This window comes from Gobius niger (genome assembly GCF_951799975.1).
Source record: "Gobius niger genome assembly, chromosome: 12".
NCBI classification, from domain to species: domain Eukaryota; kingdom Metazoa; phylum Chordata; class Actinopteri; order Gobiiformes; family Gobiidae; genus Gobius; species Gobius niger.
In genome coordinates this window covers 5,979,104-6,006,009 of record NC_136863.1, presented here as the reverse complement: position 1 = coordinate 6,006,009, position 26,906 = coordinate 5,979,104, and the positions used below count along the sequence as shown (strand labels likewise).

Below are 26,906 nucleotides of genomic sequence, written 5' to 3'. Positions count from 1 at the left end.
CACAAAGAAAAGGTCTCGCACTCCAATAAAGTGTTGGACCGCCTTTAGCCCTGGTTACAGCACACATTCGCTGTGGCATTGTTTTAATAAGGTTCTGCAATGTCAAAAGATCCACCGTTGCATTAATTCTTCACCAACATATTGATGATGGGAAAGTGTGACAACAAAGCCTTCTCCAGCACGTCCCAAAGATTCACAATGGGGTTAAGAGCTTGACTCTGTGGTGGCCCAGCTGATCTCATTCTTTGGGCTCATAGTGTTTCTTGAGCCAAGACCGGACCAACTGCAGCAGATCAGACCCCAGATCAGAACAGTTAGTTTAATCCAGGTGGTGGCCTTTTTTTTTGTCAGGACATATGCATATGAATGTAAAAAAAATACTAATTTTCTTACATTCTTCTGGGTGCCTCAGCATTGATGTTTTATGTTGCTAGGACTGGAGAAGAGCGCTGCTGTAATGAAAACACCTTGAAAGCAGGAATAATCAGAGCAGATTCAATGGCGGATTATGGGTTTAAAAATGTGGAGGACACTTTTTTTTCCCATGACGCAATATAACCAAGGAAGTTCAGATCAGAGCACTTGAGCAGAAGAAGAAACAAAAGCGAACAGGATTAAAAACTGTCTGAATGAAGGGACATGGTCTAAAGCTCCAAAACGTTGATTCAAATCTAATATTATCAGAGATGCTCAGTCTGTAACAGCTCTGACCATGTTATGTTGTGAATGATCAGAGCAACACCTTGACATCAAAATAAGTCTACCGTAGTTAACCACTCAAAGGCACGTTTTTGCCACTTGACACCGGTTCCTTCCCAAGGCACGCTTTACAAATCGGGCCTAACCAGCTCCACATTCAGACGTTTAGACTTCTGCTCCCACAAACTGTCAGATTATTCAGTGCATTTAGCTCCGAGCAGAGACACCCGCTCAGAGTGACGTCCTGTTGGCACATTCGAGTCGACACAGCGTTTATGGAACAGAAATCTGAGCTAAATCTGTCACAGAGAGCGAGAGTGGGACCGGGCCACTTCGGAAAACATGTTTAATGAGAGAAAACTGTACACTTTGAGTCAAGGAGGAAACAATATGAGGGAACATGGCACTTTTACCCAAAGCGCTTTACATTAAGGGACCACTCACCCATTCACACTCTCATTCATACATCAATGTACACAGACATTGGAGGCGAGGATTGTGAAGTGTGCACCTGCGCTACTGTCGCCAGACTCCATCAAACAATTGCTGAAAAGGAGCCCGACAATTAACAGTTTTTGGAGTGATTTGTCTACATGATCTACGTGGCAGCTGCAATTGACTTAATAAGCACCCCTAATGTAAAATACAGTTATTAAAAACTTGATTTGAACATGTTTGTTTAAAAGGGACTATACAGAGTTTAAAAATGTTAAAAATATCTTCCTCCTTCTACATGTTCCAGCAATGTCCTAATGTGTAGAATGAGCCCAGACTTATTCACCACAACTGCCACTAAAATCCTGCACTATCACTCAAGGAGTTGTTGCTTTGGGTCCGAAGTGCCGTCATCCACAAGCTTAAAAGGATATTTCAGGATTTTTGACATATTGCCTCATTTCCAAGTTATCCAGAGTGTTGCTGATTTCTGGAGATATTTTTTTTTTGTAATTCATGCAGTTCTCAAATTTGAAGAGTTTCATGGTGCTAGGCTTGTGCAAGGCTAGTGCATTTCTACAATATCAGCTAGCCTGCATTAGAAACAGTCTGACCCGTTCCACAGTGCACCTGAGGCAAATCACTTATAACACCAGACTAACCATATACTAAATGTCTGTGTCGATAGAATAATTTTTGGAATATAACTGACCTTGCACCACATGAATGACCGCATTTTGAGGGACTATTTTCTAGCAGATCACTCCGCCGCTACGTAGCTTATACAACCACGAAGCTGATGCTGCTCAAATATAAGTTATTTTAAATGCAAAATGGTTAAAATCATTCTATCGACACAGACATTTATATCATTAGTCTAGCGTTATAAGTGATTTGCCTCAGGAGCACAGTGGAGCGGGTCAGACTGTTTCTAGTGAAGGCTAGCTGTTACCGTAGAAATGCGCTAGCCTTGCATTAGCCTAGTGCCACGAAACTCTTCAAATATAAGAACTGCATGAATTACAAAAAAAATATCTTCAGAAATCAGCAACACTTTGGATAACTAGGAAATGAGGCCCTATGTCAAAAATCCTGAAATATCCCTTTAATAAAGAAGGTGCAGTTACACGTATGACCTGAGGTGGCTGTAGTGAGTATAAAATGGCCCACTTGCATCTAGTCCCTTTAAAGGACATACACCTGACATTTTTTACATTTTGTCTGGAAATATGTCTATCACAAAAGTGGGCGGGGCTGATTAAGGTTGGTGGCACAGTGGTTCGCGCTTGTGCTTCACAGCTAGAAGGTCCCGGGTTCGATCCCCGGCCGGACAGGGCCTCACTGTGTGGAGTTTGCATGTTCTCCCCGTGTCTGCGTAGGTTTCCCCCGGGTACAGCAGCTTCCCCCACCACTAAAAGTGTAAGCCTTTGTAATGTGAATAGTGTGGACATTTGGACACAGCCCGAGTTCAGGTTCAGTTCTCAGGGAGCCAACATTAATAATTGTCTCAGGTGGCACTTGGTGTGAAAAGCTTTATCTCTCTTGCTCGTCTCTACAAATTTGACTTAGATGTGAAATCTCCTTCTACAGAAAACATGACTAGTTTATGGGTAACAAAAAGCTTCTTGTTTCTCCAGAGCTTGTAAAATGGTCGTATTTGTGTTTGCCTCTCGGCTCGAAACCATTACAGACCCGATTGATTTTACCTCAGCTGTGAACACAGCAGTTTGCCCTTTTAGCTGCCGCTGAACTGAAATCTGTAAAAACTCATTTCTCTCGGGTCAGAGATGGACACGAGATATTTGATTTCGATGGCGGCCATTTTGGATCAAACGGGGACAAGTGGAGCGGTTTATCAATCCATCATCTGTTAAGGTTGTCATAATCTCAATCTAAAGAGTTACGACTTTTGTGTGAAGAAATATTGCAATTTTATCCACAATTAGGCAGTAAGGAGTGAGGGATGGGGCTGGTCAGGATTTTGAACTGACCTGGAGCACCCCCTGTAGGCAACAGTGGGAATGACATGCAATAGAACAGTGAAAACAAGCTTTCACTTTTAGCTACACAGCATTTAATTATATCCTAATGAGTTAAAATGAGTGGGATTAGGATCTTAATTTGAGTAATTTGGACTCAGGGGGAAATAATAACTACTCAATGCCTACTCAGATCAAGGCTTCAAGAAAATCTTACTGATTTTTGAAACTTTTTTTTTTCACTGGAAAAGGCATGCTAACAAACCAATGGAAAAGGATGAGAGCTGAAAGGATCAGGTGATGGATAGTGGGATTGAAAAATGTGGACAGTTTTGTGTGTCATCTATGATGCAAAACAATTCAGGAAACACAGATCGGAGCGCGACAGTGGTAGAGGAAGAAACAAACCGATTGCGCAAAACTGCTACTTTTTGACTATAGGGAACAACGCAATAAAATGTGAATGAACTTGAGCTTTCACATGGTTTAGTCCTTGTTCAGTCTGACTTTGAGCCTGGTTTTGTCCTATTATAATATGATTTAGTCCAGTCCTGAAGGTATTTGGAAAGCTACACTTTTTTGAGAGAAGTCTAATGAATTGAGATTTCGTCTCTGCTGCAGCATAATCTTAAAAACTGTTTATGCATGTATTATTTGTAATGTATACAGATAAAATCAATGGCAGAATTGGCTACTTCTAAAGCAAATTTGGGAAGTGAACACTGACATTCTTAGGGCCCAATCTTCCGCCTGGCGCAACAACAGCGTCAGCACAGACGAGAGTGACATCTTGCGCGCGAACAAACAGTGCGCCAGGAGTAGGGGCGTGGCTTAGAAAGAAGGGGTCGGCTTGCTGCTTCTTCATCTTTCCGTTACGTGTGGCCTCATGTATTCCTTAAGAATTTACACTGCATCATTTTCAAGCCCTTACAGGACAAACTACAAACTCTCGGGGAGAGAGCACTTTTGCTCATAACTTTGCTATTATTATTTGACCTCTGATTTTTCCTCCTCTTCCCTTCTCGCCCTCTCAGTTAACCCTTGGTGCGCCCGGCCCGCTTTGGCTGTGGGGTTTGGGCCCTCTTGGCATTCCTCCGCTGCCATGATGGGCCTATCACCAGGGGCATCCACTAACCCACCCGCCTTCACACTCTTTTTAATGCACCACATAAGAACAGACAAAAAAACAAAGGGGAAACAAAACAAAAAAAGGATAGGGTAAGCTTCATGCTTATTTTAACGCATTCTACACCAATCTAGGCACAAAACATGGGAAAGTGAACAAAAACTAGGGCTGGGGTTGAAGGCTCGGTGTGGCGGATTGTCTCTGATCTGGTTTTGGCCTTGGGGCTGGGGTGGATGTTGGGGGGTGGCCCGGGCCCTCCAGGTGAAGGGGGGTGGGGGAGGAGGATGGACGGACGGACGGACGGACGGGCGAACGGGTGGGGGGTTGGGGCTCGGAGTGTCAATGTAATGACGACATATGATCACATGATCATATCCCTTTCATTTAGTTCTGTTTTACTTATCCATCCAATCACGTAACCCTCCCTCCCCATATGTATCCCATTTGTCTCTTCTATTGTTTCCTGTGTCCTTCTCACTTGTGTAAATATGCACTTTATATCATATATACTCATCACTTTATACCTGCATTACCTATTACATAATAAAAAATAAAAAAAAAATTGGGTGTCTGTCCAGCCCCATTCAATCCACCTACTGTGTTTCGTCTGGAGCTGAAGATAGCACAAAGCAGCACACCTTTTCAGCGCAAACGTCTAGTCTGAAGCCTGCATTTAGAAACACATCAAGCCCTGAGACTCCATCTTATAAGTTCCGGATATCACAACGTCGTGTTAAAGTGTGTTTTTCTGTGACTCGAGTTGAAAATCTCTGCGCGACAGAAGAGCAGCTGTAGCTTCAGACTGTGTTTTTTTGGGCACAAGCCGGTGATGTGGATGGAACTATGCACTAACGAGATTTCATTTTATTGTCAAGTAAATGAGGTCCACTGGGAAGAACTAGAGTCACTTGCACGGCAGATGTAATGGTAACAATCTTATTCAGTGCACTGCGCACCTGCCTTGGAAATGAAGCTGGTTTGAGCCCAGTGCACTTTGCAAAATATTTAATCATAATCTACGTGTTATGTGCCGCTGTGGTGAGGCCGTTAGCATGGATTTCCAATGCACTCGATGGCAGCATATCATTGTTAAAATCCTTTTGGAAACTTAAGCACTGCTATTCAATACTTGAATAATGTGTAAATGGGGAAAATGCAATGTAAAAGTCCTACAGGTAATATCTGAGCTTACAAATTGCCAATCAATGGACAAAATCAATCCACAATTTGCTGGCCCAGGGGAGAAGAACACAGTAAAAAGCTTTAAACATTGCTTTTTGCAAGAAATGTTTTTGAGAGGAGGCGAATTGAGTGCCGAAATTATAATTCTGTTCTGCACCACCTCATGACATCAGTAGGTGAAAGGCAGGCGTTTTGAGTTTCTGAAGAGGGAAAGAGATATTTCGAATGATTACTCAATATATCGATTTTGTTATATATTGTCATATATTGCGATATCTTTGCGAGACGATACCAATATATTTCATTCCAATATCAATACTTTTCATGCATATTAATGACTGACGTCATGCATATTTATGACGCAGCAGTGCTCCACTGCTTTCACAATTTACATGGAGAACAATAACAGTACAGTCAGAACAGTAGAGGGCAGCAAACACTCTTGCTTTTAACCCCTTAACCGGGCACATTTTCTCCAGTTTTACCTAAATCTACAAGCTTCTCGACTGGAGCTTGCAGCCGATAGGCCAGTGTAATGCCTCATTTGAAAGCTAAGACCTACAAAACTCATCTAAGCTTCTTCCATCTTCCAGGTTTTAGTGTTTCTTAACACGTTTTCATTGCTTCATTTTTTTGGCTACATTAGTTTTTTTATTGTGTAATGCAACTGTGATCAACCCACAAAAATGTGACCAAAACATGTCAAAAAAGCAAGAAAAACGTGATGAAAACACAACCAAAAAGGACGCAAAGAAAGAAGCTTAATTGGCTTGTTGCACAGTATGGCTATGCAAGTTCCTCTGACCTGAACTTGTGAGCGCCAGTACTTCCTGTCTGTATTCTTTTCCTATATAGATTAGTTCGGACCTGCTGGAATAATAATCATATTTTCTAAAGATTACATGGTGGGCAGTGAGTTCCTGGTAGATGATCATTTACTGTGTGCTCAAATCTTAATGTAGGAGGTAATGAGTTCAGAGGAGACACCTGTGATCATAAAGGATTGATAGTTTGTCTTGAAGCTAAAGGCTAACATGCTATTAAAAAAATGGAACAAAAATAATTACCGATAAAAATGATAGTTTATATGCAGATTAGTTTATATTTGAGGCACTCTTTCAAATTGTATAATCTATGAAATTAATGTTAGCCTTTAGCTTCAAGACAAACTCACTGATCCTTATGAACATAGACGTCTCCTCCACTGAAATATTTACACTGTACAGCAACTGGTTAACCTGCAGGAAGTGATCATCTACCAGGAACTCACTGTCCACAGAATCTCAAGGAAATACGATGATTCGAATGGGTCTAAGCTAATCTTAATGGAAATTAATACAGACAGGAAGTACTAGCGCCTACAATTTCAGCCCAGAGGAACTAGCGTAGCCACATTGTGCAACAAGTCAATTACTTTTGTCGGTCTTGGCTTTTAAATGAGGCATTATCCTGACCTTCAGTCTGTAAGCTCCAGTCAAGAAGCTTTTAGATTTGGGTAACGCAGAACTGGAGAAAAAGCACTCGGTTTGGTTGGTGGTTAAGGGGTTTTACTATAAAAAAGATGAATTTGTGTTTGATTTATTCATTTTGAAATAGAGTAGAATGTAGTTTGTTTGGTTGTAACTGTAATTGAAGTGATGCCACTGACAGATCAATCAGACCCATTTGCAGTATGTAAATAAGGGACCCTTTATTCACTTATTAACTTACAAGGGGTACAATACATGTGAAAACAAAATGCAAATCATGAATTCTGCCACGAGAGACAGGCTCGAACCACCAGCACAACATGGGCTTCTGTGAGTTCATTAGTTCATAAATCTCATGACAATCCAGCTTGGAGCACAATGTAAAGAACTAAAAAAAAACTGGAATTAATGTTGAAATAAAGCCGCACATTCAAAACGGCGGACCCTTTAAAAAAAAAAAAAAATCTGTTCATAAACTCGCCCTGCTCCCCGCTGTGTATCCGTATAACATTTGAAATTGAAATCAGTCTCTACTCTTCTGTCAGATAATAGATGCGTTTTATGTCGGATTCCTACAAATCCCCAGATACGAGGCGAGACGGGACAGATGTTTTCAAAATAATAAAGGGCTCCGTATTTCTCGCTTTGAAGACCAAAGGAAATCCTGGTTCAAAGCGCTGCCAGGTAAACAGTCGGCGTGAAGACCGAAGAAACCGAACGGCGAGGAGAGAGAGAGGACAGGGAGGGATGATGAGGTGAGCTGAAAATGACAGCAAGAAAGTAAAAATAAATGTAAAAATATATATATTTATAGTGTTTTAATCTCTGTAAAAGGCTAATTCTGTCCTCTTAATTAAAACTACCACAGCCGGTAAACAAGCGTATCTGCTTTAATCATTTTGATGACTTTCTGTAAAGGGACATGTCGTTCACAGTCAAGGCCGGATTTATGAAGGGGCTTACAGGGGCCCCTGGGCATACGGAGAAAAATGTATGCTCATTGTGGGCTGTAAACGAGTTCCCTCTCTCTTTGCAGACTCCCTCACATTTATCAGATGATTTTTTACCCGAGACTAAACCAGGTCTAAACCAGGTCTGAAACAGGTCTGAACAAGGTTTGAGCCATTTTCCTTGGGTGACACTGGGAAATAATACGTACCTGTTGGTCTGTTAAAATGCACAAAATGCACAATTAAGATTAAAACAAAATCTCTGTGGGAGGACCCCCAGAGCCCCCTTTTAAATGAGTCCACCCACCAGTCTTCCGTGAGGACCACAGAGCTCAAGAGAGAGAAATAGCGAGAGAGAAATTCAACAGACATACTGTATATGTACAGATGTTGTTAAGGCGCTATATAAATAAATATTGATTGATTATGGGGGGCCCTGAAATTTTTTTAGCCCCAGACACCATTTTACCCCTGTTCACAGTATGAGGGCTTGGGCCTCCTACTGACTCACGCCTTCTCCAGGACGGCGTCCCAGGTGTGGGATAAGGTGTGCATTCATAGATGTTGATGCACGTCTCCTCATCCTCCATTTTTAAAGAATAAAACCAGGACTAGATCACGTCTAAAGCACCTCTAGAGATCAGGAAACATGCATCAACATTCATGAACCGGGACGATGGAGCGTACGCCTTATCCCACACCTGGGACCAGGATTTCCGTTAGCCGGCCGTGGCCAGTTTGAAAAGCTAATAATAATAATTTCCATCGGCCAAATTGGTCGACAGTAAAAAATATGGAGAGAATGTAGAAAAATATATTAAATACAACACGTCACCGAAGTCAGTGACTAACATAACAAAGTGTTTTCGAGACAGATATTAAAAAAGGTTCAATATTTCTATCAAAAAAGTTTAGATTTACGCCCCTGAGCCCATTTTGCAAAGCGCAGTCGAAGCGCCATCATCGCTGTCTGGATATGTAACACTTTTTCTTCGTGCTTTGTCACATTTTCCAAAAAAACGGCGAACTACAGGTTCATTTACTTTTATATAAGTGTGTTAAGAACTCAGCAGCTAATACGTTCGATTAGGATATCTCTTCCTGGGAGAGTGGCCGGGTTTAGAGGCGCTTCCCTCGGTCACTGCGTCGACGCCTCGGCTTAGTTACCGGTGTTCGGAGCCGCTCTAGAAAGTGGCAGAGCTGGGTCCGTTTTGAATCGCTCGAGACTGACTTTTGATGACTTTAGTGCTTTCGATTTGTCCCTCCGTAATTTTTCAGTGGTGAGGGATGTTTGGATTTTAGCTGTTGTTACATTTTTCTCACGGCAGTCTTTAAAGGGACTATACGGAGTTTAAAAATGTTAAAATTAAGTATTTTCCTTCCCCTACATGTCAACAATGACCAATCACCACAACTGCCTCTAAAATCCTGCACTGTCACTTGTTAGAGGATAACATTAAATCGCCATTTATCATCCTCTAACATCACTCAAAAAGGTGTTAATTCGGGTCCGAAGTGCCGTCATGCACAAGCTTAATATAGAAGCTGCAGTTACACCTATGACCTGAGGTGGCAGTAGTGAGTATAAAATGGCTAACTTGCATCTAGCCCCTTTAATTAGAAATAGCCGTGTTTTTGGACCCACTAAAGCACTTGTGTAGCGCTCTGTCTAAATATAGATTGTTACTGATAATAGGTCACGTTCATAATGTATATATTTTTTTAATGGTCGATAATTCTTGCAAATGGCCGACATTTTACGACCCAGCCGGCCAAAGTGGCCGACCAAAAAAAAGACTAGCGGACGTCTGCCTGGGACATCATCGTGGAGAATGTATCTGTCAGGAAGTCAGGCATTCTAGCCCGCAAAAATCCTGGGGGGAACTAACTAGGTGACACTTCTGAGAACAAACACAGGAAGTAATCGAAACTAGTGAAGCAGGTAAACAAATCTTCTGCCGTCCTAGTTCACACTTTTAAGATCGAGAGCCGAGTACGTTTTTCTTATTTTTATTTATCTAGAAGCTTACGTTTTGACTTTCCATTACCAACAGTAACTTCTACTGTTTCAGCTTTAGTAGCTCATATTTTGGGCCAGCCCTCCTTGTACATGTTGTTTGTTTTCCACTGTTCTCTTCTCAAACCAACTCTGACAGACACTCAACACTGCAGAAGAGGAACACTCACAAGAGCCGCACTCAACCAATCCAATCCAAGTTTATTTATAATGCACTTCACAAACAACACAGTCGACCAAAGTGCTGTACACAAATTCTCTACAAATTGCCCGTATATAATGTAAAAGAGACAACGACAAAACAGCAAAAAGAATTTAAAGAGCGAGTGGAATTGGCTTGTCTGATTTTCAGAGGAAGCTCATTCCACATTCTCGGAGCAGCCACTGAAAAGGCACAGCTTTCTTTTTGTTTAGGGAACAACAAGATCTGCAACCTCAGTGAGCGAAAAGGGTGAAGGGCACAAGCAAAACACACTGAGGGGCAAACCATAGAAACAAATACACTGCCTGACCCAAAAAAAAGGTAGGGACCAAAAAAAAGTCACATACTCTACAGTTTGTTTGGATTAGGGATGCCGAAAACTAACGCTATTTCCACACGAAGACAAAACGCTTATGTTTTCAGAAACTTTGTAAGCACGAAGCCAGCTTAGTAAATGTATGCGTCCACATGGGTCGACTCAGGTCTGTGAAAATGACGCAGTTCATCTTCCAGGCCTGTGTGAGGCGCTGTGACGCTAACACAGATAATAGAACAAGATGTAGAGGGCGCATGCGCAGTAAACCTTTGAGGAATGTAAACAGTGAAAATGAAACTGATTCAAGGATTTACGATCTGCAGAAGAGACGAGGAGGAGAGTTTATTCTTAAGACGTAACAGGACTAAAGCAGAAAAACCTGTCAATGACCTTTACTGTCAGTCCAACAACACAGACTGACTCGGCCTTGTTTTTCTACTTGTCACCTGTGGCTTGTGGACTGCAGTGGAGCAAAGGGGAGCGGAGTAAAACCATCATAGATCTATGAGGAAAACTCATTATAAGATTATGGATAACAGACAATACTCTGGCGCTGTGATGTCATCGTTTTAATAAAGGTTGCGGAGATGTTGTAATAACAGCGTTTTGAGATCTTTCCACTCTGGGAGCTAGTTTGGAAAATGCTTGCTTACAGACCCCCAAAACGCCAGGCTCGTATGGACGATACACTGGACTGATAATATATCTTTGCGTTTGGTCCTCAGCTTGACTTCGTATGGACAGGGCATGAAAGTTTTCTTGTCCGACCACTGAGCCTCATTAGCCGGTTCTAACCGGTTAACTGCATAGTTTAAAATATGCCACGCAATTTGAAATAACAGCCATTTCTAGCCGCGCCTGCAAGCACTGTATCACACAAGTTGCAACTTACATCTGGGACATTCTTTTTGGTGAAATGGTCCCACACACTACTTTTCTTTGCACGCTTCATCCTCCTGTCGTCTGTGTCGGATATTTTGGAACACTAGTCGTAGAGTGAGCCATCCTCTTGCTGCAGAGAGGATCTCCGTGAAGTGTCTCGACAACACATCAGCACACACCGCACCGGCGCCACAGTCACAGGCAACAGTGGCCAGGCATGAACGAGTCTGACTTTGTAATTTACAGGACTTTCTTTGGACATTTCCACGGAAAATAAGCCCAGCTAGCTTGATGCGCTCGCCTCAGCTAAAAACACGCCATCTGAAGCCTGAACCCAAGTACAAAAAGGTGAGTTATGAAAAATTGATTGTGAGAGAGGGTCTGAGGGATAATTTGTTCACTTCACACAAACAGATCTTACTGTAGTAGCATTTAGTCCACTGTCTATAATAGCGTAAATCAATTATCACCTTTTTTTTTTTTTTTAACGACAACCAACAGCTTTGATCGGTTAATGTTGATACAGTCAACCACCGGTCAAGCAGTCATCGTTTGACATCCCTAATTTGGATCGCCTTTTTCTTTGATTACAGCATGCCCGTGCCATCAGGGAAGAAGAAATCCATTAATGGAATAACCTGGTAGTGTGATATCATTCTTTGGGCACAGAGTGAACCTAGACCTGACCAACTGCAGCAACCCCAGATCAGAATAGGCAGGCAGTGTATATTAAAAACAAATAAATACGGTAACTGTAATTTCTAATGTGCACAGGGAGCCAGTGAAGTGATTGGAGAAATGGAGTTGCATTTGTCAAAGCTACATGATACAGTTAATGGAAAAACAAAGACTAAATGATGTCTTAAGGCGAGACAAATGCAGGTGAATAGGGAAAAATATATATATTTAGCTAAATCAATTTGAAAGTCTGCTGTAGATTACTGATATAAATATGAATAATGGACAGACCCGAGTTAAAATGTATTATTTTGTTTGCATATCAGTTAATACGATTTTTTCAGAGGGGATTGTGGATATCTTGTTTCTTGTAGTTTTTGAAAAAGCTATACATATGTGAAAAAATCTGTAAAAACTAAAATTTTGCCTCATTTTTATGTGTTCAACACTCAATAAATCAGGCTGGGAATTCCATATTAAATAATCTTCACAATATTAGAAAATCTTCACAATATTGTTAAGACCTTTTCCATTTTGAGAAAAGCGGCTCTGAAGTTTTGTTTCGAGTGCGATGAGGGAGAACATTTCTCTGGTCTTTCGTACGGTTGGCTTCCAGAAAGGAAAGGACCATATTTGGATTATACGGTCATCTCAGAGACCCTTCCGAGGACACGTGGATGTAAAACATGTCAAAACATCATGACATAAGCATCGTACGGGGTATGTTTTGTCTTTTGCTTACTCCGACATGAAAGCTAACATGTTAAAGGAGGGCTACTATGCAAAAATAACTTTTTCAAGCTTTACATCATGTTATCATGTCATTCCCTCATTAAAAACATGCCTGAAGTGTTGCCTTGGCACATTCACGTATTTTTGAGTAATCTGTAAAAACTCTGATGGCGGCCATTTTAAGGATAGGTTTGCCTGAGTCCTCCTAGGAACGCCCCCACCTCCTGGAGACGCCTCCGAGCTTTCGTCACCAGCCAAGTAACCAACCACTGCTCCTCAGCAGAACCCCCTCCCCACTGATGCCACAGACAGCGTGTGGAGGGGGCGTGTCGGAAAGAGTCAGAGGTTCTTAAAGAGACAGAGGCCTATTTCAAGACATTCACTACGGCCATTTTGAGAGAGCAATTTTATACAAGGCAGTTATTCTAATTTACTGCAGAAGGTTTTGTCATCATTGTAGTGTGATATAGACTGGTGCTGTGTGATTGAAAAAAGCATAATACCCCCTCTTTAAGGGAGAAAACTATTGAAAAATCTCCACATCACCTGCCGTGTCTCGCCTTTGATAGACACTCCATCCCACACAGAGCTGCAGTTTTGGACACACCCATAACATCCTCTCCCTTACCCTTTCATAGACTTCAACTCTGAGGACAAAATGCTCATTGCCTCCATAATTTATCCCACCCATAAGCAGGAGGGATGACCGGCATTTATAGTGTTATCTATCAATGTCTGTAATGTTATAGACAATATCACGGGGATCAAGACTGGACTGATTTGAAATAGCTGGTCGTTTTCGTATAGCACACAGCTCAACAAAGGAGCAACAGGCCACCAGCGCACGCCAATTATCTTCATGGATTTGTCCTCGCGTTCCCTCTGTGCCCTCGCAATACAAAGGCAGCGACTCATTTCATCCATACACAAACACACACACACAAACACACACTTCTTCTGACTATTTCCTGCAGAGAAAAATGGCACTTGATCATTTGAGAGCCACTACGACTTGCTAATTTCTTGTCCAGTTTGAGCATTTTGAATCCATAAGGGTCCTTCAGTAAAATGCACTCTTAAGGAATACATTTATGTGAAAGAGCGGAACAAAGGGAGTCCAGGGACCAGTATCGAGACATGAGTGGACAGTTGTATACTTGAATTTTACTCAAAGGGCTTTGCAAGGCTTCGAGTAGCAGCAATTTGTTCAGCCGGCGGGATGAACAGATGGACTACACCAGTCAGAGGCGGCGCACGCGGACCTCACAAGGCACGACGACGACAACGCGGGATAAGTAGTTAATGCCACATCTCTGTTACAAGATTAATGAACCAATGTAACAGCTAATGTAATATCTCTGTTTATCATTGTAGAGAGCAGAGTCTTTAACAAGTGCAATGTTAGTTTATTAGTTTATTTGTCAGGGACCGTTTACAAAATACATTAATCATGAAGAAAAGATGCTTTGTACCAGATGTAGCTACTGCATTTCCATCTGCGGTGTGGTAAGCTCGAGCACAGGAGTGTCCAAAGTGCGGCCCAGGGGCTAAATGTGGCCCTCAGTTTTTGGTGGCCTATGGGCTTCTTGCTGAATCGTCAGGGGTGGCCCTTTTTTCCTCCCCAAGTTCAATAATCTTACACAATTCTAACCTCTACAACTAATGGTAATGTGAGACAGAGCTGGCATTAAGCATAATTAAGGCGAGACACGGCCAGTGAAAGTAGTCGATGTAGAGATTCTTTGCTAGTTTTCTCCCTTAACATCTTAGTTTTCATGTCAGAGCATAAAAATGACCAAACTTACCTTGTATGATGCTTATTTTATGAAGTGTTGCTAGCAAGACAGAGTTACCCTGGAAGTGGCTACTGCGTCGCAAGGCCGGCTTTCCCTCGTGCATTTATGCACAGATATTGACATTACTAGCTGAGACCCGGCCTTCGGCCGGGCCTCGCTAGTCTCCACATTTGATATTCAGAGATTGTGAGTGATTACAAAGAAATGTCCAACCCGTCACACAGTTCAGCTGTAGGCCAGTGGTTCCCAACCCATTCCAAAAACTATGGCCACTACAAATGAGTAAAAAAAAGTCAAACAAACTGCAATTGGAGTGTTTGATGCACCCGTGCTCCTGTCTTATAAAGTACGACAATATTTTTGCGAAACTTGGGGAACAGGATCAAGAGACAGTGGAATAATTATGGATAAATATTAGGGGTTCAGCTGTAACGGTTTGGGTGACGGTGCAGGACCCGTGGTTTGGTGCATCACGGTCGTGTACAATAAAAAAAAAGAATGAGTTGGTTTTGAACTGAAATAGCCTAATGATCGTTGTTAGACAGTATTTATAACCTTACAATAAAATTGGCAATGCGTTCAAAGCTGCTTTAGAATCAAATGTACCTCTGGGCTCACAATACGTGAAAGCAAAATAGAAAACAAAAGGTACAGCAGCAAAGTAAAAAAAAAAAGGAAAAAAAACTACGCAGTGCAGGCCATGCGCTCGTTAAGTGGTTTCATTTTGGCTTTGACGCACACGGAGGAGAAATCAGTCGGAGCAGCGCGTTTGATTAGAGGCTCGTGTTTGAGCAGGTTTTGGGCACGCACGCACACGCACACGCACACACATACACACACGCACACACACGCACACACGCGCGCACAGACGCGCACACACACATCGCCCTGTTTGGATGCGCGCACACGCACGGCAGTCAGATCGCGTGCACTCGCGTTGGTGTGACAGCGGGTTGTCCTCGGACAGCAGCACCGCGGTCCATATGGACCCGTGGCCAATGCCCGCCGCCGGTGAGACCATCACGTGGGGGCCGGCCGCGGATGTCGACGCACACACTCAGTACTGTCGCCAGGCTTCCTGGTGTTCCCAAACGGTCTCCCATCCCAGTCCTAACCAGGCCCTTCCCTGCTTAGCTTCGGAGGAACGGTCTCCCATCCCAGTTCTAACCAGGCACTTCCCTGCTTAGCTTCAAAGTCGGTATGGGAAATAAACATGGCGGCGCCCAGGCAGCGGCCATTGAGATAGCGTTTTCTATAATAGATATTACCATGTCCTGCGAAGGGTCACTGAGATGATGGTATAATGCAAATATGGTAATCTTCTTCTCTGCGAGACAGCCATTACGGAAGGGCGGAGAAATGTGGCAGGTGAAAGTATTGATTTCTTTTAACTGTGCTGCAACTGACAAAGTTAAAGGGACTACAAAGAGTTTAAAAAGGTTAAAATTATGTATTTTCCTCCCCGTTCATGTTCCAGCAATGTCCTAATGTGTAGAATGAGCCCAGACCTGTTCACCACAACTGCCTTTAAAATCCTGCACTGTCACTCAAAAAATTGTTACTTCGGGTCCGAATTGCCGTCATGCACGAGCTTAATATAGAAGGTGCAGTTACATGTATGACCTGAGGTGGCAGTATTCAGTATAAAATGGCCAACTTGCATCAAGCCCCTTTAAGAACTAAAACAGCCGAAATCAGGACCATCAATCAATCAATCGTTTTGGGGAGTTGCCTCACAAAGCTGCACCAAACATTAAAGCAATGAAACAAAACATTGAACAAGAGAATGTAAAGTTCAGGCAAATTAAGTATTCAGGCAAACACAATGTCCAAAAAAGCGTTGGCAGCAGGTGGTGACGAGTAGAGTGTAACAAAACAAACTGAATTCAGTATATTATGACCAGTGTCAAGCTGGTACCGCCTCCTTTCGGGAGTTTTATCATTTAGACCTAGGGTGTCAAACATAGAATAAACAGCCACTAGGGGGCGGCTTCAATTTGAAAAGATTGAAAAGATTGTCACTGTCCAGCAGAGGGCCTTGATATAATAAGACATCAGGATATAAACAACATATTATAGCCACATCGTAAATGGACAGTCTGCCCCAGGGCGGCTGTGCCTTCACTATACCACCACCGAGTGTGGAGTGAATGAATAATGACTACTATGTAGCACTTTGAAAAACTTGTGACACAGGCTTGAAGTGCATTACAAGTGTACGCTGTTGTTATTGATTAGGCCACAGTCAAGTTGGGGCTTTGACCAAATCACACCTCACTATCATTATTCATTTATTGGAAAAATGCTTTCTATAGTATTTTTCTGTTCACATTATATGCGGCCCGCGACCCACCGTGGGAGCTGAATTGCGCCCCACCGACCCAAAATGAGTTTGACACCCCTGATTTAGACCATCCATCTTGCACACACAGCTTTAGCTCATCCTGTAAGTTTTTAGCTTTAAAATTCAGACATTGTAGGATTGCTCCTTCTCAAAAAGGCACTTTCTCCTTTCACATTCACGCACATAATCTGGGCCTGATGCATCTTCGCTGTCAGCGCCGAGTTATGCAAATGAAATAGATCTTATTTATCCACTTTGAACTGACTCGGAGCGGGATTCGACGCCAAATGCTATCTCTCGATTATGGACCAATAAATGACAAAATAAAACGTTTGTGTGACTTTGTTCATGTCTGGAACAGCAGCTCAGACTCCCGCTGCAGCCCAGTTAAAGCCTATAAGCCTAACAACTGTGAGAGTCTGTGATTAATTAACAATGTTTCTGCCAAAAAGTGCCGCAGCCCATCGGGGAACGTCCTGACTCTCCCGATTACCCAGCATGCCATTGATTATGACTAGAACTGAACCTCTGCAATAATATTTAAGCTGCCAGACATTTCAGTTTTAGGCTGTGCAAGTAAAAGATGTGCAATGGTGGAAGACCTCTGTGATTTTCTGTTTTATTGTGGCTTTATGCGATGTGGGTATTAACAATGAACAATTTGGCAGCATCAAATCTGCAAAGAGTTACTCACACGATGGAGACGATGTCGCCGCGTTGGACCTGGAAGTTCCTCACACTCCATCGATTCAGAAGAACGACGTCATTGTCCGATCCATCCGGGTTAAGAAAGGGCTACAACACACACAAGCAGAGGGAGCTTCTAAATCTGTAAGGACATATTTTACTATCAGACAGAAGTACTTCAGGATGATAAGTGCGAGCCAGGCCAGCCATTAAGCTACTTAGTTCAATTCTTGACAGAGAAAGCCTGAGATTGAAAGTAATTCTAAAGCAGACGAAGTGACGCAAGGCAAACCGGTCAGAGAAACGGATTGGTTTCATTGCTGCAAGTGAAGACAGATTGGAGAATCCTATCAAACTGGGCAGGGAAATATGACCAAAAAAAAAATGATATTGTCTTAGGGCTGGGACAAAATATCCAATCGGATCGTAATACTTTGTACTGAAACCAAGTATCAATACTTTATGATGTATCGCAATACTTTCTTTTTCCTGCACACTTTGTTACATTTTGTGTTAATGCACTTTTCAATCTTAACACTTCAATTAATCTCAAATGGCATTTGGTTTATGAACATTGAACACATGACTATTTTCTTTTTACACATTTTAAAGCTACTCTAGGCTACCCCGTTTTTATTCCCAGTAGATGCACCACACTCGCAAACAGCAGCTTTAGGATAAACATAATACTTATCATAATGACTCACTGTATTTCATTATGTATCAGATCAGCCCCTGAGTATGTGATAAGTATCGGATCGTAGCAATAATGGATCGTCCCAGCCCTGTATATATATATATATATATAGTTTCCATTTCACTACGCCATTCATTATAAGCAAATTTGTATTAAGTCTAGATGAGAAATGGTAGTGGAAAAAAACTGAATTCCACACTGCAAAGACTTTTAATTTCCAACAATTATCTTAAGCTCGGTCTTAAGCTAGTAAGTGGACACAATGTAATGTTTTGGATAATAATAGTTAAATTCATTTGATTTATTGACCAAACCTAATTCCAAAGGCAGTACGTTGGTTAGAAAATGCAGTATTGACTAAAACAGCTCAAAAAAATAGTATTCCTACTTTTACTTCCTAATATTCCTAATCTCCTCATGAGGCCAAAGTGAATTGCAATTTATTATGAGAATTATGAATTAATCCTATTTCTTTTTTTATTATTTAATTGACAAGACATGGCTTGATTTGTTCAAGCGCGTGTATGAAAGAGCAAATGTAGTTTTTGACATCGGTTGCATAGAGACAGAAGGATGTTTTAATGTGGAGCAGCGGAGGTCGCAGCGATAGCAGAAGCAGCAGATTAAAATCCCTTCACTTTTATTATATTCATCTCAAAAAGATGAGTAACTGTTTTTCCAAGAATAAAAAAAAAGCACATTTCCGACTTTGATCCAATTTGGTAATCTACCTGGGGCTTGAAATGCAGTCGGCGTTTCATCAAAGGGTGTTTCATCAGAGCACAAGAGTCGTTTCTCAATTTATGAAAGGCAGATGGGAGCAGCTGCACTATTACTCGCGGAGAAGGAAGGTAAGAGGTACAAAGCTCTTTTTTGTTTTTTCTTTATCGTTCAAATCACTTACTGTCCCATTCTGTGGCATGTGTTTTAGTGGCTTATGATGATGGGCTAACAAGGGGTCTCAAGGCTATTGTGGCAGTGGCTCGCAATGTCAAAAATAATACGGCAGGGGAATGTGAACATTACACAATATGTCCATTAGAAAGCTGTGAGTGCCTTTACACATTCTCAATTATGAGGTTGTGGCTTCAATAAGCCGAATGCTCATCTCGAGTCGCCCGTTGCATTATGGGTAATGGAATTTCTTTCAGCTACCAAACAGTATTGATAGTTAGCGTAGAGCAACGAAGAAACCTCTGATTTGGACCGTTTTAACCGCTGGAAAGTTGATGATGTCATCAACTTTTTTTTTTTCTTCAAAATCTGAGCTGGCTCTGAACAGATGGCTCGCCCGTTTTTGTTTTGTTTTAGCCTAGAAGAAGAAGAAGAAGAAGTTTACATGTGACAATTGTACATTCACTCCATACTAAGTGGTGGTAAGCTTCGTTTGTAGCTTCAGTTTCCCCTGGGGGAGACTGACAGAAGCCCAGTCGCGACTGCACACGTTTGCGCCAACGGTCCCTCTGACCACCACCATACATTCACTCACTCACATCATTCATCCAGGCCTATGGGGGGGCCCTAGGGGACACCGGAGTACCCGGAAGAAACCTACGCAGACACGGGGAGAACATGCAAACTCCAAACAGAAAGGCCCCGTCCAGGTGGGAATCGAACCCTGGACATCTAGCTGTGAAGCGAGAGCGCTAACCGCTGCGCTACCGTGCCGCCGCATTGGTTCTTTTTCAACAATGTCCAAAGAGTTCCATAAACTCAGCCGTTTTACAAGAAACCCTTGTAAATGGGCTTTCATCAAGTACTTTAACCAACACAGACACTAGCCTGGGCAGCCAGACTACATACTTTTCCATTTCTTTATATACCGTGTAGTCATCTGCGTTAATGACGTGAATTCTGAAGGGTGTGATCGAAAATGGGATTAACCAATCAGAGAAACGCATGGTCTGTCCAATACAGTGGCTGACACTGAATATTGCCATTTTCTGCTAAATCAACAGACAAACTACTTAATTATTTAAACTACTTGTGAGAAAGTTATGAAGTTTGGGATACACAATTGGAGAAGCTTCGGTCTTCCGTATCCGTTACAAATTTGCATCTGCGCTTGGAGCGGTATAAAACATAACAGGTAATAATTGACTGCGAGTCGACCCCCAGACACTCCTCCTTTGGAACATAGAGCAGGTGAGGCTGGCTGGCCAGGCTACCAAGACACAAGACACAAACTCTCAGCAACAGGACAGGATGTACTTTTAAGGAGCAGAGCGAACCAATCAGAGAAATGTGAAGTGTGCAGCCAGAAAATGTTATTCAATTTGAGTAGAGACGGCTGTATATTAACTTCCAAATCCAGAGGCATGGAAAAAGAAGTAAATAAACGGGGGGGTGAAACATGCTTTTTCTCAGGGAATAGACTTTAAAGCAGCTTGTGCATCTCTCCACAAGCCTCACTCTCCTGCCGTGTGGTCTCCTGCTGCTGCCCAGAGTCAAAACTAAACACAACGTGGCCAAAAATCCAAAACAGTCAACTTGAAGATCTAACCATGTCCAAATCCTGACTAAAACGGTCTTATTCAGCTGTGCATACGTCAGCGGAAAGTGTTTTATCTGGAGGCTTTGAATTGAAGTTTATGAACATGTTTTATTCATTTGATTTGTGTGTAACTTCATGTAGCCTACTTTTAGGAGATTGTGAAACAAAACTAAAAACTTGCCAGAAAGACAGAAGTGCAGTGGCAAAAATCAACCCAATGTGGCTGCCATTTATCTTCTGACTTTGAGACACTGTGGCCCAGGATCCCACCCATGACCTGGAGCAGGGGTACCCAAAGTGGGGCCCACGGACCTAATATGGCCCGTCGAGAGAGAGCGAGAGTGACACTCTTTTGCACCGTATCTGTTTAATACTAACTCTCTTCCATTCATTCTCAATGGTAAATATGGGTGTAGTATATATTTTTGGCCACTAGCGTCAAATTGGGGGCGCTGTTTCACTCCTTTCGCAATGTTAAGGAAACACTGTTGTGGTGTCTTGGAGTTTATCACAGTGTTTTCCCAGGTCCCAGTTTTCCAACTTTTATTGCAGAGGGTGTTGATGTCAACAAAGGTAAAAAAAAATTATGAGTGAATTTATGCTGAACTGGCACTTTCCATCCATCCATCCATTTTCTTCCACATGTCCGTTTCCGGGTCGTGAGGGCAGCTGCCCAAATCACATAGCACCAGCCCCTTATGGCTCCTCCAGTAGGGGGTGGGTCCACGGGAGGACGGCCTCATGGTTCCAAACTGGGCCTGTTGGTCTCTCATAAGGGACTTCTCAACCGCTCTTTGTCTGACCCATCACCCAGGACCTGTTTGCCCTGAGAGACCCTACCGGGACAAGAAGCCCCCGACAACAGAGCTCCCACGATCAATCCGGTGCTCAAACCCCTCCACCACGTTAAGGTGGCGGTTACAGGAGGGGACTGGCACTTTCAAAATGATCAAATGTGGCATTTTCTTATTAACAGTAATAAAGTCACTACTTTAGGCTACTGTAAAACTGTTGTTACATTTTGCACTATATTGCTACAATTGTTGATTTTGCCATAACATTTGTTGACATTTGTTTTAATGTAGCATGTTATTTGCGTAGGTAGAATTAAATGCAAAAATATACCACAAAATCAAATAATGTAATCCTGTAATATTGTAATTTGCAGTTATATGTGTGTCATGCTTGACGTCGCTTGTGTTTGGCCCGCGACCCACAGGCACTTCTTCATTTTGGCTCTCGGAGACAAAAAGTTTGGGCACCCCTGCTCCGGAGGAAATCTGAACAGAGCAGGGCCACACTTTCTCTGCACAGCATCCGATGATAAAGTCTTTTTGTCTGGGCAGGTTACCATCCATTTAATACGGTGCTAAAATAGGAGTTTGATCAGTCGAGACGCACAAAACTTATTTTGTTTGGCCAGAAATGACAGCAACAAGTTGATCGCCTAATGTGTCTTTAATATACTGTCTGTGAGGTGCAAGCTTTGTAATAAGATGTAATCTGGATTCTGTATATCGCTTAATAACCAGCCGAGTCCGCGCAATATCCTCTTCTTTGTAACTCTCCGAGCGTCTCGCATGGGCGGTGCCTTGTATCTGACAGCTGTATCGCCCCCCCCCCACCCCCCCTCCATCTCCAAACTATATCCTCAACAACGACGGGTCCATTATCTCTACAAGGCTTTGTCACTCTGGCGAATGAACGAGACGTGAAAAAATACATAAATACATAAACGGCGATGGTTTCATTAAAGGGACGAGCAGGCCCATTTCACGCCTGCTGGGTAATTGACTGAAATATCTTATCGTCGGCGCCACAGAATAAATATCCCAGGAGCGCGGTAGGTTTATCATCGGAGCAGGACACGTTTCACAATATTAGAATCTGTCATTTATTTACAGGGACGACTAAATAAGCAGATTTTTTTTAAATGTAGCATAAAATGGAAACATGATTGTGCAAAAACTCCGAAAGAAAAAAACCTCGGTCAGAAAGACTCTCTTCTGCTGGAGCTAAAAGTAACACCCTTTTCCAAGAAGCTCACCAAAGGCTTTTTTAGATTTCTATAGACGCTTTGATGAATCACGCTTCAGATGCTTTTTCTTTTTGGCTCAGAACATGTTGCAAATATTTAGATGAAAGGCTTAAAACACTAAATCAGGACTAAAACAAGATTAAACAAGAAAATATTTCATATCTTCTTGCGATAATGCATCACCCAATATTGCAATATATTTTTTGTGACATTCAAAAGATTCAAGTATTCTTTTTGGACATGGGGAACGTTCATAAAGCGATTTAAAGGTGCATTATGCAACCAAAAAAAAACAACTTTGTGTATAATTGACCTTTTTGTGAAGGGTGTATGGGACGTTTTCATGGTGCCTTTACATTCCATCACGGTGGTCTCTATGATGCTCCAGGATCAATTGTGAAAATCTACCACAATCTCTTAAAACAATTGATCCTGGAGCATCATAGAGGCCACTGTGAAGGAAAGCAAAGGCGCTACAGCCGCTGGGTCATTGAAAGGTTAAATATGCACAATAAAAAGCTTGTTTTTCCACATAAAATGTTCCATAATACACCTAAAAGCACATCATTTGTACCGTATTTGTGGACTAGAAGTCGCACTTTTTTTTTCATAGTTTGGCGGTGCAAGCTTTTATTCCTTTATTATTTCAAATATATAATTTCACATGCCACTAGAGGGCACTGCAGGCTAATCGAGCAGCAGAAAGAAAGTTTGGAGTGAGCGAGAAGCAAAGGTTACTCTTAGATGAGAAAACAAAACAAAGCTAATCAGGGGCTAAAAGCTCAAAGGCCACAGCTAGAGGAACAAGTTTGCAAATGAGAGCTTGAAAAACGTGCTGCCGGGAGAGGCTTGTCAACGGTGCCCAGGTTGTTGCCATGGCAACTGTTCAGTGACACCGAGGATGAAGATTTCAATGTATTTAGTGATTTGGAGTGAGATGGAGAGTTTGGTATGTTCTTTATGCTATAGTTATCTGAACTGTTTATGTGACGTTAACATACTAGACACCTGTTTAGTCCTTTGTTTATGCTCCCTGTAAAGCTAACAATCATTGTGCTACATTAGCATACCGTACGCCTATTCAGCCTGTTGCTTTTTTCTTCTGCGTCTTATACTCTGGAGCGACTTATAGTCCGGAAAATGGAGTAATTAAAGATAAAGGTTAAGGTATACTTTATTGTCCCTTTAGGGAAATTGGTCCTCTGCATATGAACCATCCTTTGATGCCGCGCCCGGGGACCCATCGCCAGATGTGGGGTCAGGCTATTGGTCAGGAACACCTGGCGAAGCTGTATTGTGCATGTTTTTGGTTGATGGGGGAAACCGGAGCACCCAAAGGAAACCCATCCAGACACAGAAACATGCAAGATTTTTTTTTTAATCATATTGATCGATCTCAATTTTTTATTCGATTTTATTTCTTTTTTTAACACATGCAGCTGATTCTTGAACTTAGACAGACCTTTTATACAAACTACACCATATTACAAACAATAAATAACACATACTTTCCTCCAGTTTCATTTAACACAAAAATCTCCCATTGACTCATCCAAACTCCAAACCTTGGTGCTGCTTCTGCCAAAGAAATGGCTGTAAACCTGTCAATTATAAAGTCCTATGACGATTATTGCGATTGACTAAAGCAGGGATTGTGATTTCAATTAAAGTTCGATAATTGCCCAGCCCTAATGTAAACTGGAACTTCTTGTTGGGAAGCGCTAACTCCTCAGCCACTGTGCCACCATTTGATACACACAACACAAAAGCACATTTGCTGTTATATTGTTCAGCCCAAGCCAAACATTACAGCATCACAACGTTCCGGTCCGTTGGCCTTTCGAGACCACCTTTCAATTACAATTACATTCACTCCATTTCAATTTCAGCCTTTTGACCTGACGACTTCAACAAAGCGGCTGCACGACGGCAACCAAAGAGCGACATGCATTTTTAATAGAGATCCTCATTAAATATAGACGGCAGATTGTTTAATGCATAATGCAACACATGGTGGAAATAACAGGAAGACATCTCCGTCAGAGCCCAACAGGCTTTCTATTGGATTTTCAAAACTGTTTCTTTCTTGTTTACTCCTCGCAAAGTGGAGTGCGTTTGAAAGACGTTTAACACCTTTTCAATAACAGAGGAAAATATACCACTTTGTAATGTTGTTTTAGCGCTTTTACAAAAACTAGTCTGTCTTGTGCTTGTGGAATTCACACTTCCACAAGCTTTCTGCTATTTAAAGGTTACCAGAGAAACAGAAAAGAAAACATGTTGTGTTGTTGGCAGCTGGTGGTGAAAAAATCATAAACTGCTTATCGTCCACGTCAAGGTGCAGTTGCCAGAGTCATTTTTTGGGCCACATTGAGATTTTGGTTCATTTTAAACTACCCGAATACTGCTGCATGTTAGGTATTATAAGCCGAATGCCCATCGCGGATCACTCGATGCATTATGGGTAATGGATTTTCTTTTTGGTTTTGGCATATAGCAGCAGTCGTGATAGTAATTTGTAAGAAAATGTTACAAACGTCTAAACACGATATTATACTGACATAATGGCAACCTTTGTGATTTGCTGCATCACTAAAACAATAAAGCTTAAAGGGATATTTCAGGATTTTTGACATAGGGCCTCAATTCCTAGTTATCCAGAGTGTTGCTGATTTCTAGAGATTTTTTTTGCAATTCATGCAGTTCTTTGAAGAGTTTCGTGGTGCATGGCTAGAGCAAAGGCTAGCGCATTTCTACAGTATCAGCTAGCCTGCATTAAAAACAGTCTGACCCGCTCCACAGTGCACCTGAGGCAAATCACTTATAACTGCAGACAGATATAAATGTCTGTGTCCATAGAATAATTTTTGGAATATAACTGACCTTGCATCACATGAATGATCGCATTTTGAGTGACTATTTTCTAGCAGATCACTCCACCGCCGCGTAGCTTATACAACCACGAAGCTGATGCTGCTCAAATATAACTTCTTTTAAATGCAAAATGGTTGAAATGACTCTATCGACACAGACATTTATATGGTTAGTCTGGCGTTATAAGTGATTTGCCTCAGGTGCACAGTGGAGCGGGTCAGACTGTTTTTAATGCAGGCTAGCTGATACCATAGACATGCACTAGCCTTGCACTAGCCTAGCGCCACGAAACTCTTCAAATATAAGAACTAAATGAGCAACACTCTGGATAAAATGAGGCCCTACGTCAAAAATCCTGAAATATCCCTTTAAGCTTTTAAGCCCCTTACCTGCATGGACGCGCCTTCTACTCGGGCCACGTACGCGAACCTGTCCAGCATCGTCACGGTTACCGGCACAGCCACAAAGAACCCGCTCACGAAGGCCTTCAGGTACTTCCGCCCCGCTGTCCTCGCCTGGGCCATGACCTGCAGCGGGAGAGGAGCGTGAGAAATCGCAAACATGGCCGTGGATTTGCACTAGGTCCATGTTGTTTAAGATGATTTGGAAGAGTTTATTCATCCTCAGTGCGGGACATGGAGACACCAAGACTATCCTGGTCAAATAAATAAAAAATAATTTAGGATGAGAGAGATCCTCTTACCCTCTGCCTTAACAGAGTGCATTTGCTTTCTTTTGTTTTCATTCATTCATTCACGTACGCTTCAACTCGTCTAAGCTCAGGTAAGAACATATCTCAGTATGGAAAAACGGTGGCCTGTTCCGTTAAGGACACAGAATCCTGGTCCATAGTCTTAAAAAAGGCAAAAAAATGATGCTACTAAAAGGAAGAGAAAGCTACATCATGCATAATTTACACATATAGGCAGGAGCGCAGATGCTTCCAAAGTTGTCACATTTTTGTTGCCTTTTTTTGCTCTTCTGTTTCTTTTTTTTTATTTACTTTTTTGTGCCGTTTCCATCCTCGCTTTCGTTGCCATTTTGACTCTTTTTACAAGAAGCTTTTGGATCTGGGTAATGCCGAAAATGTGCTTTTTCAGGTAGGACTTTAAACATTCTGATTATGCCCGCGTTGTTGCAGTGTTGCCGTGTTGTTGCAGTGTTGTTGCAGTGTTGTTATGCCCTCGCAGTCAAAGGCACCAGGGCCGTACGAGGGCGTGTGGACTGTATTGATCTCGATGGGGAGGCCGTGCAGCCAGCAGCAGGAGGCTAATAGGAAAACCACAAAGGAACATGCTACAGTCAACAG

At 42.1% G+C, this 26,906-nt stretch overlaps 1 protein-coding gene across 2 annotated transcripts in view; it reads right to left on the bottom strand.

The window, feature by feature from the left end:
- immp2l (inner mitochondrial membrane peptidase subunit 2) overlaps positions 1–26,906 on the bottom strand; it is a 173,971-nt gene that overhangs the window by 128,238 nt on the left and 18,827 nt on the right. For both annotated transcript variants that reach the window (XM_079567152.1, XM_079567153.1), the window contains exons 2-3: positions 25,987–26,124; positions 17,502–17,602 (exon numbers count right to left, since the gene is read on the bottom strand). In XM_079567152.1, coding sequence (XP_079423278.1) covers positions 17,502–17,602; positions 25,987–26,121 — 236 coding nt within the window. In that variant the 5' untranslated portion in view covers positions 26,122–26,124. The remainder of the gene's footprint in view (positions 1–17,501; positions 17,603–25,986; positions 26,125–26,906) is intronic.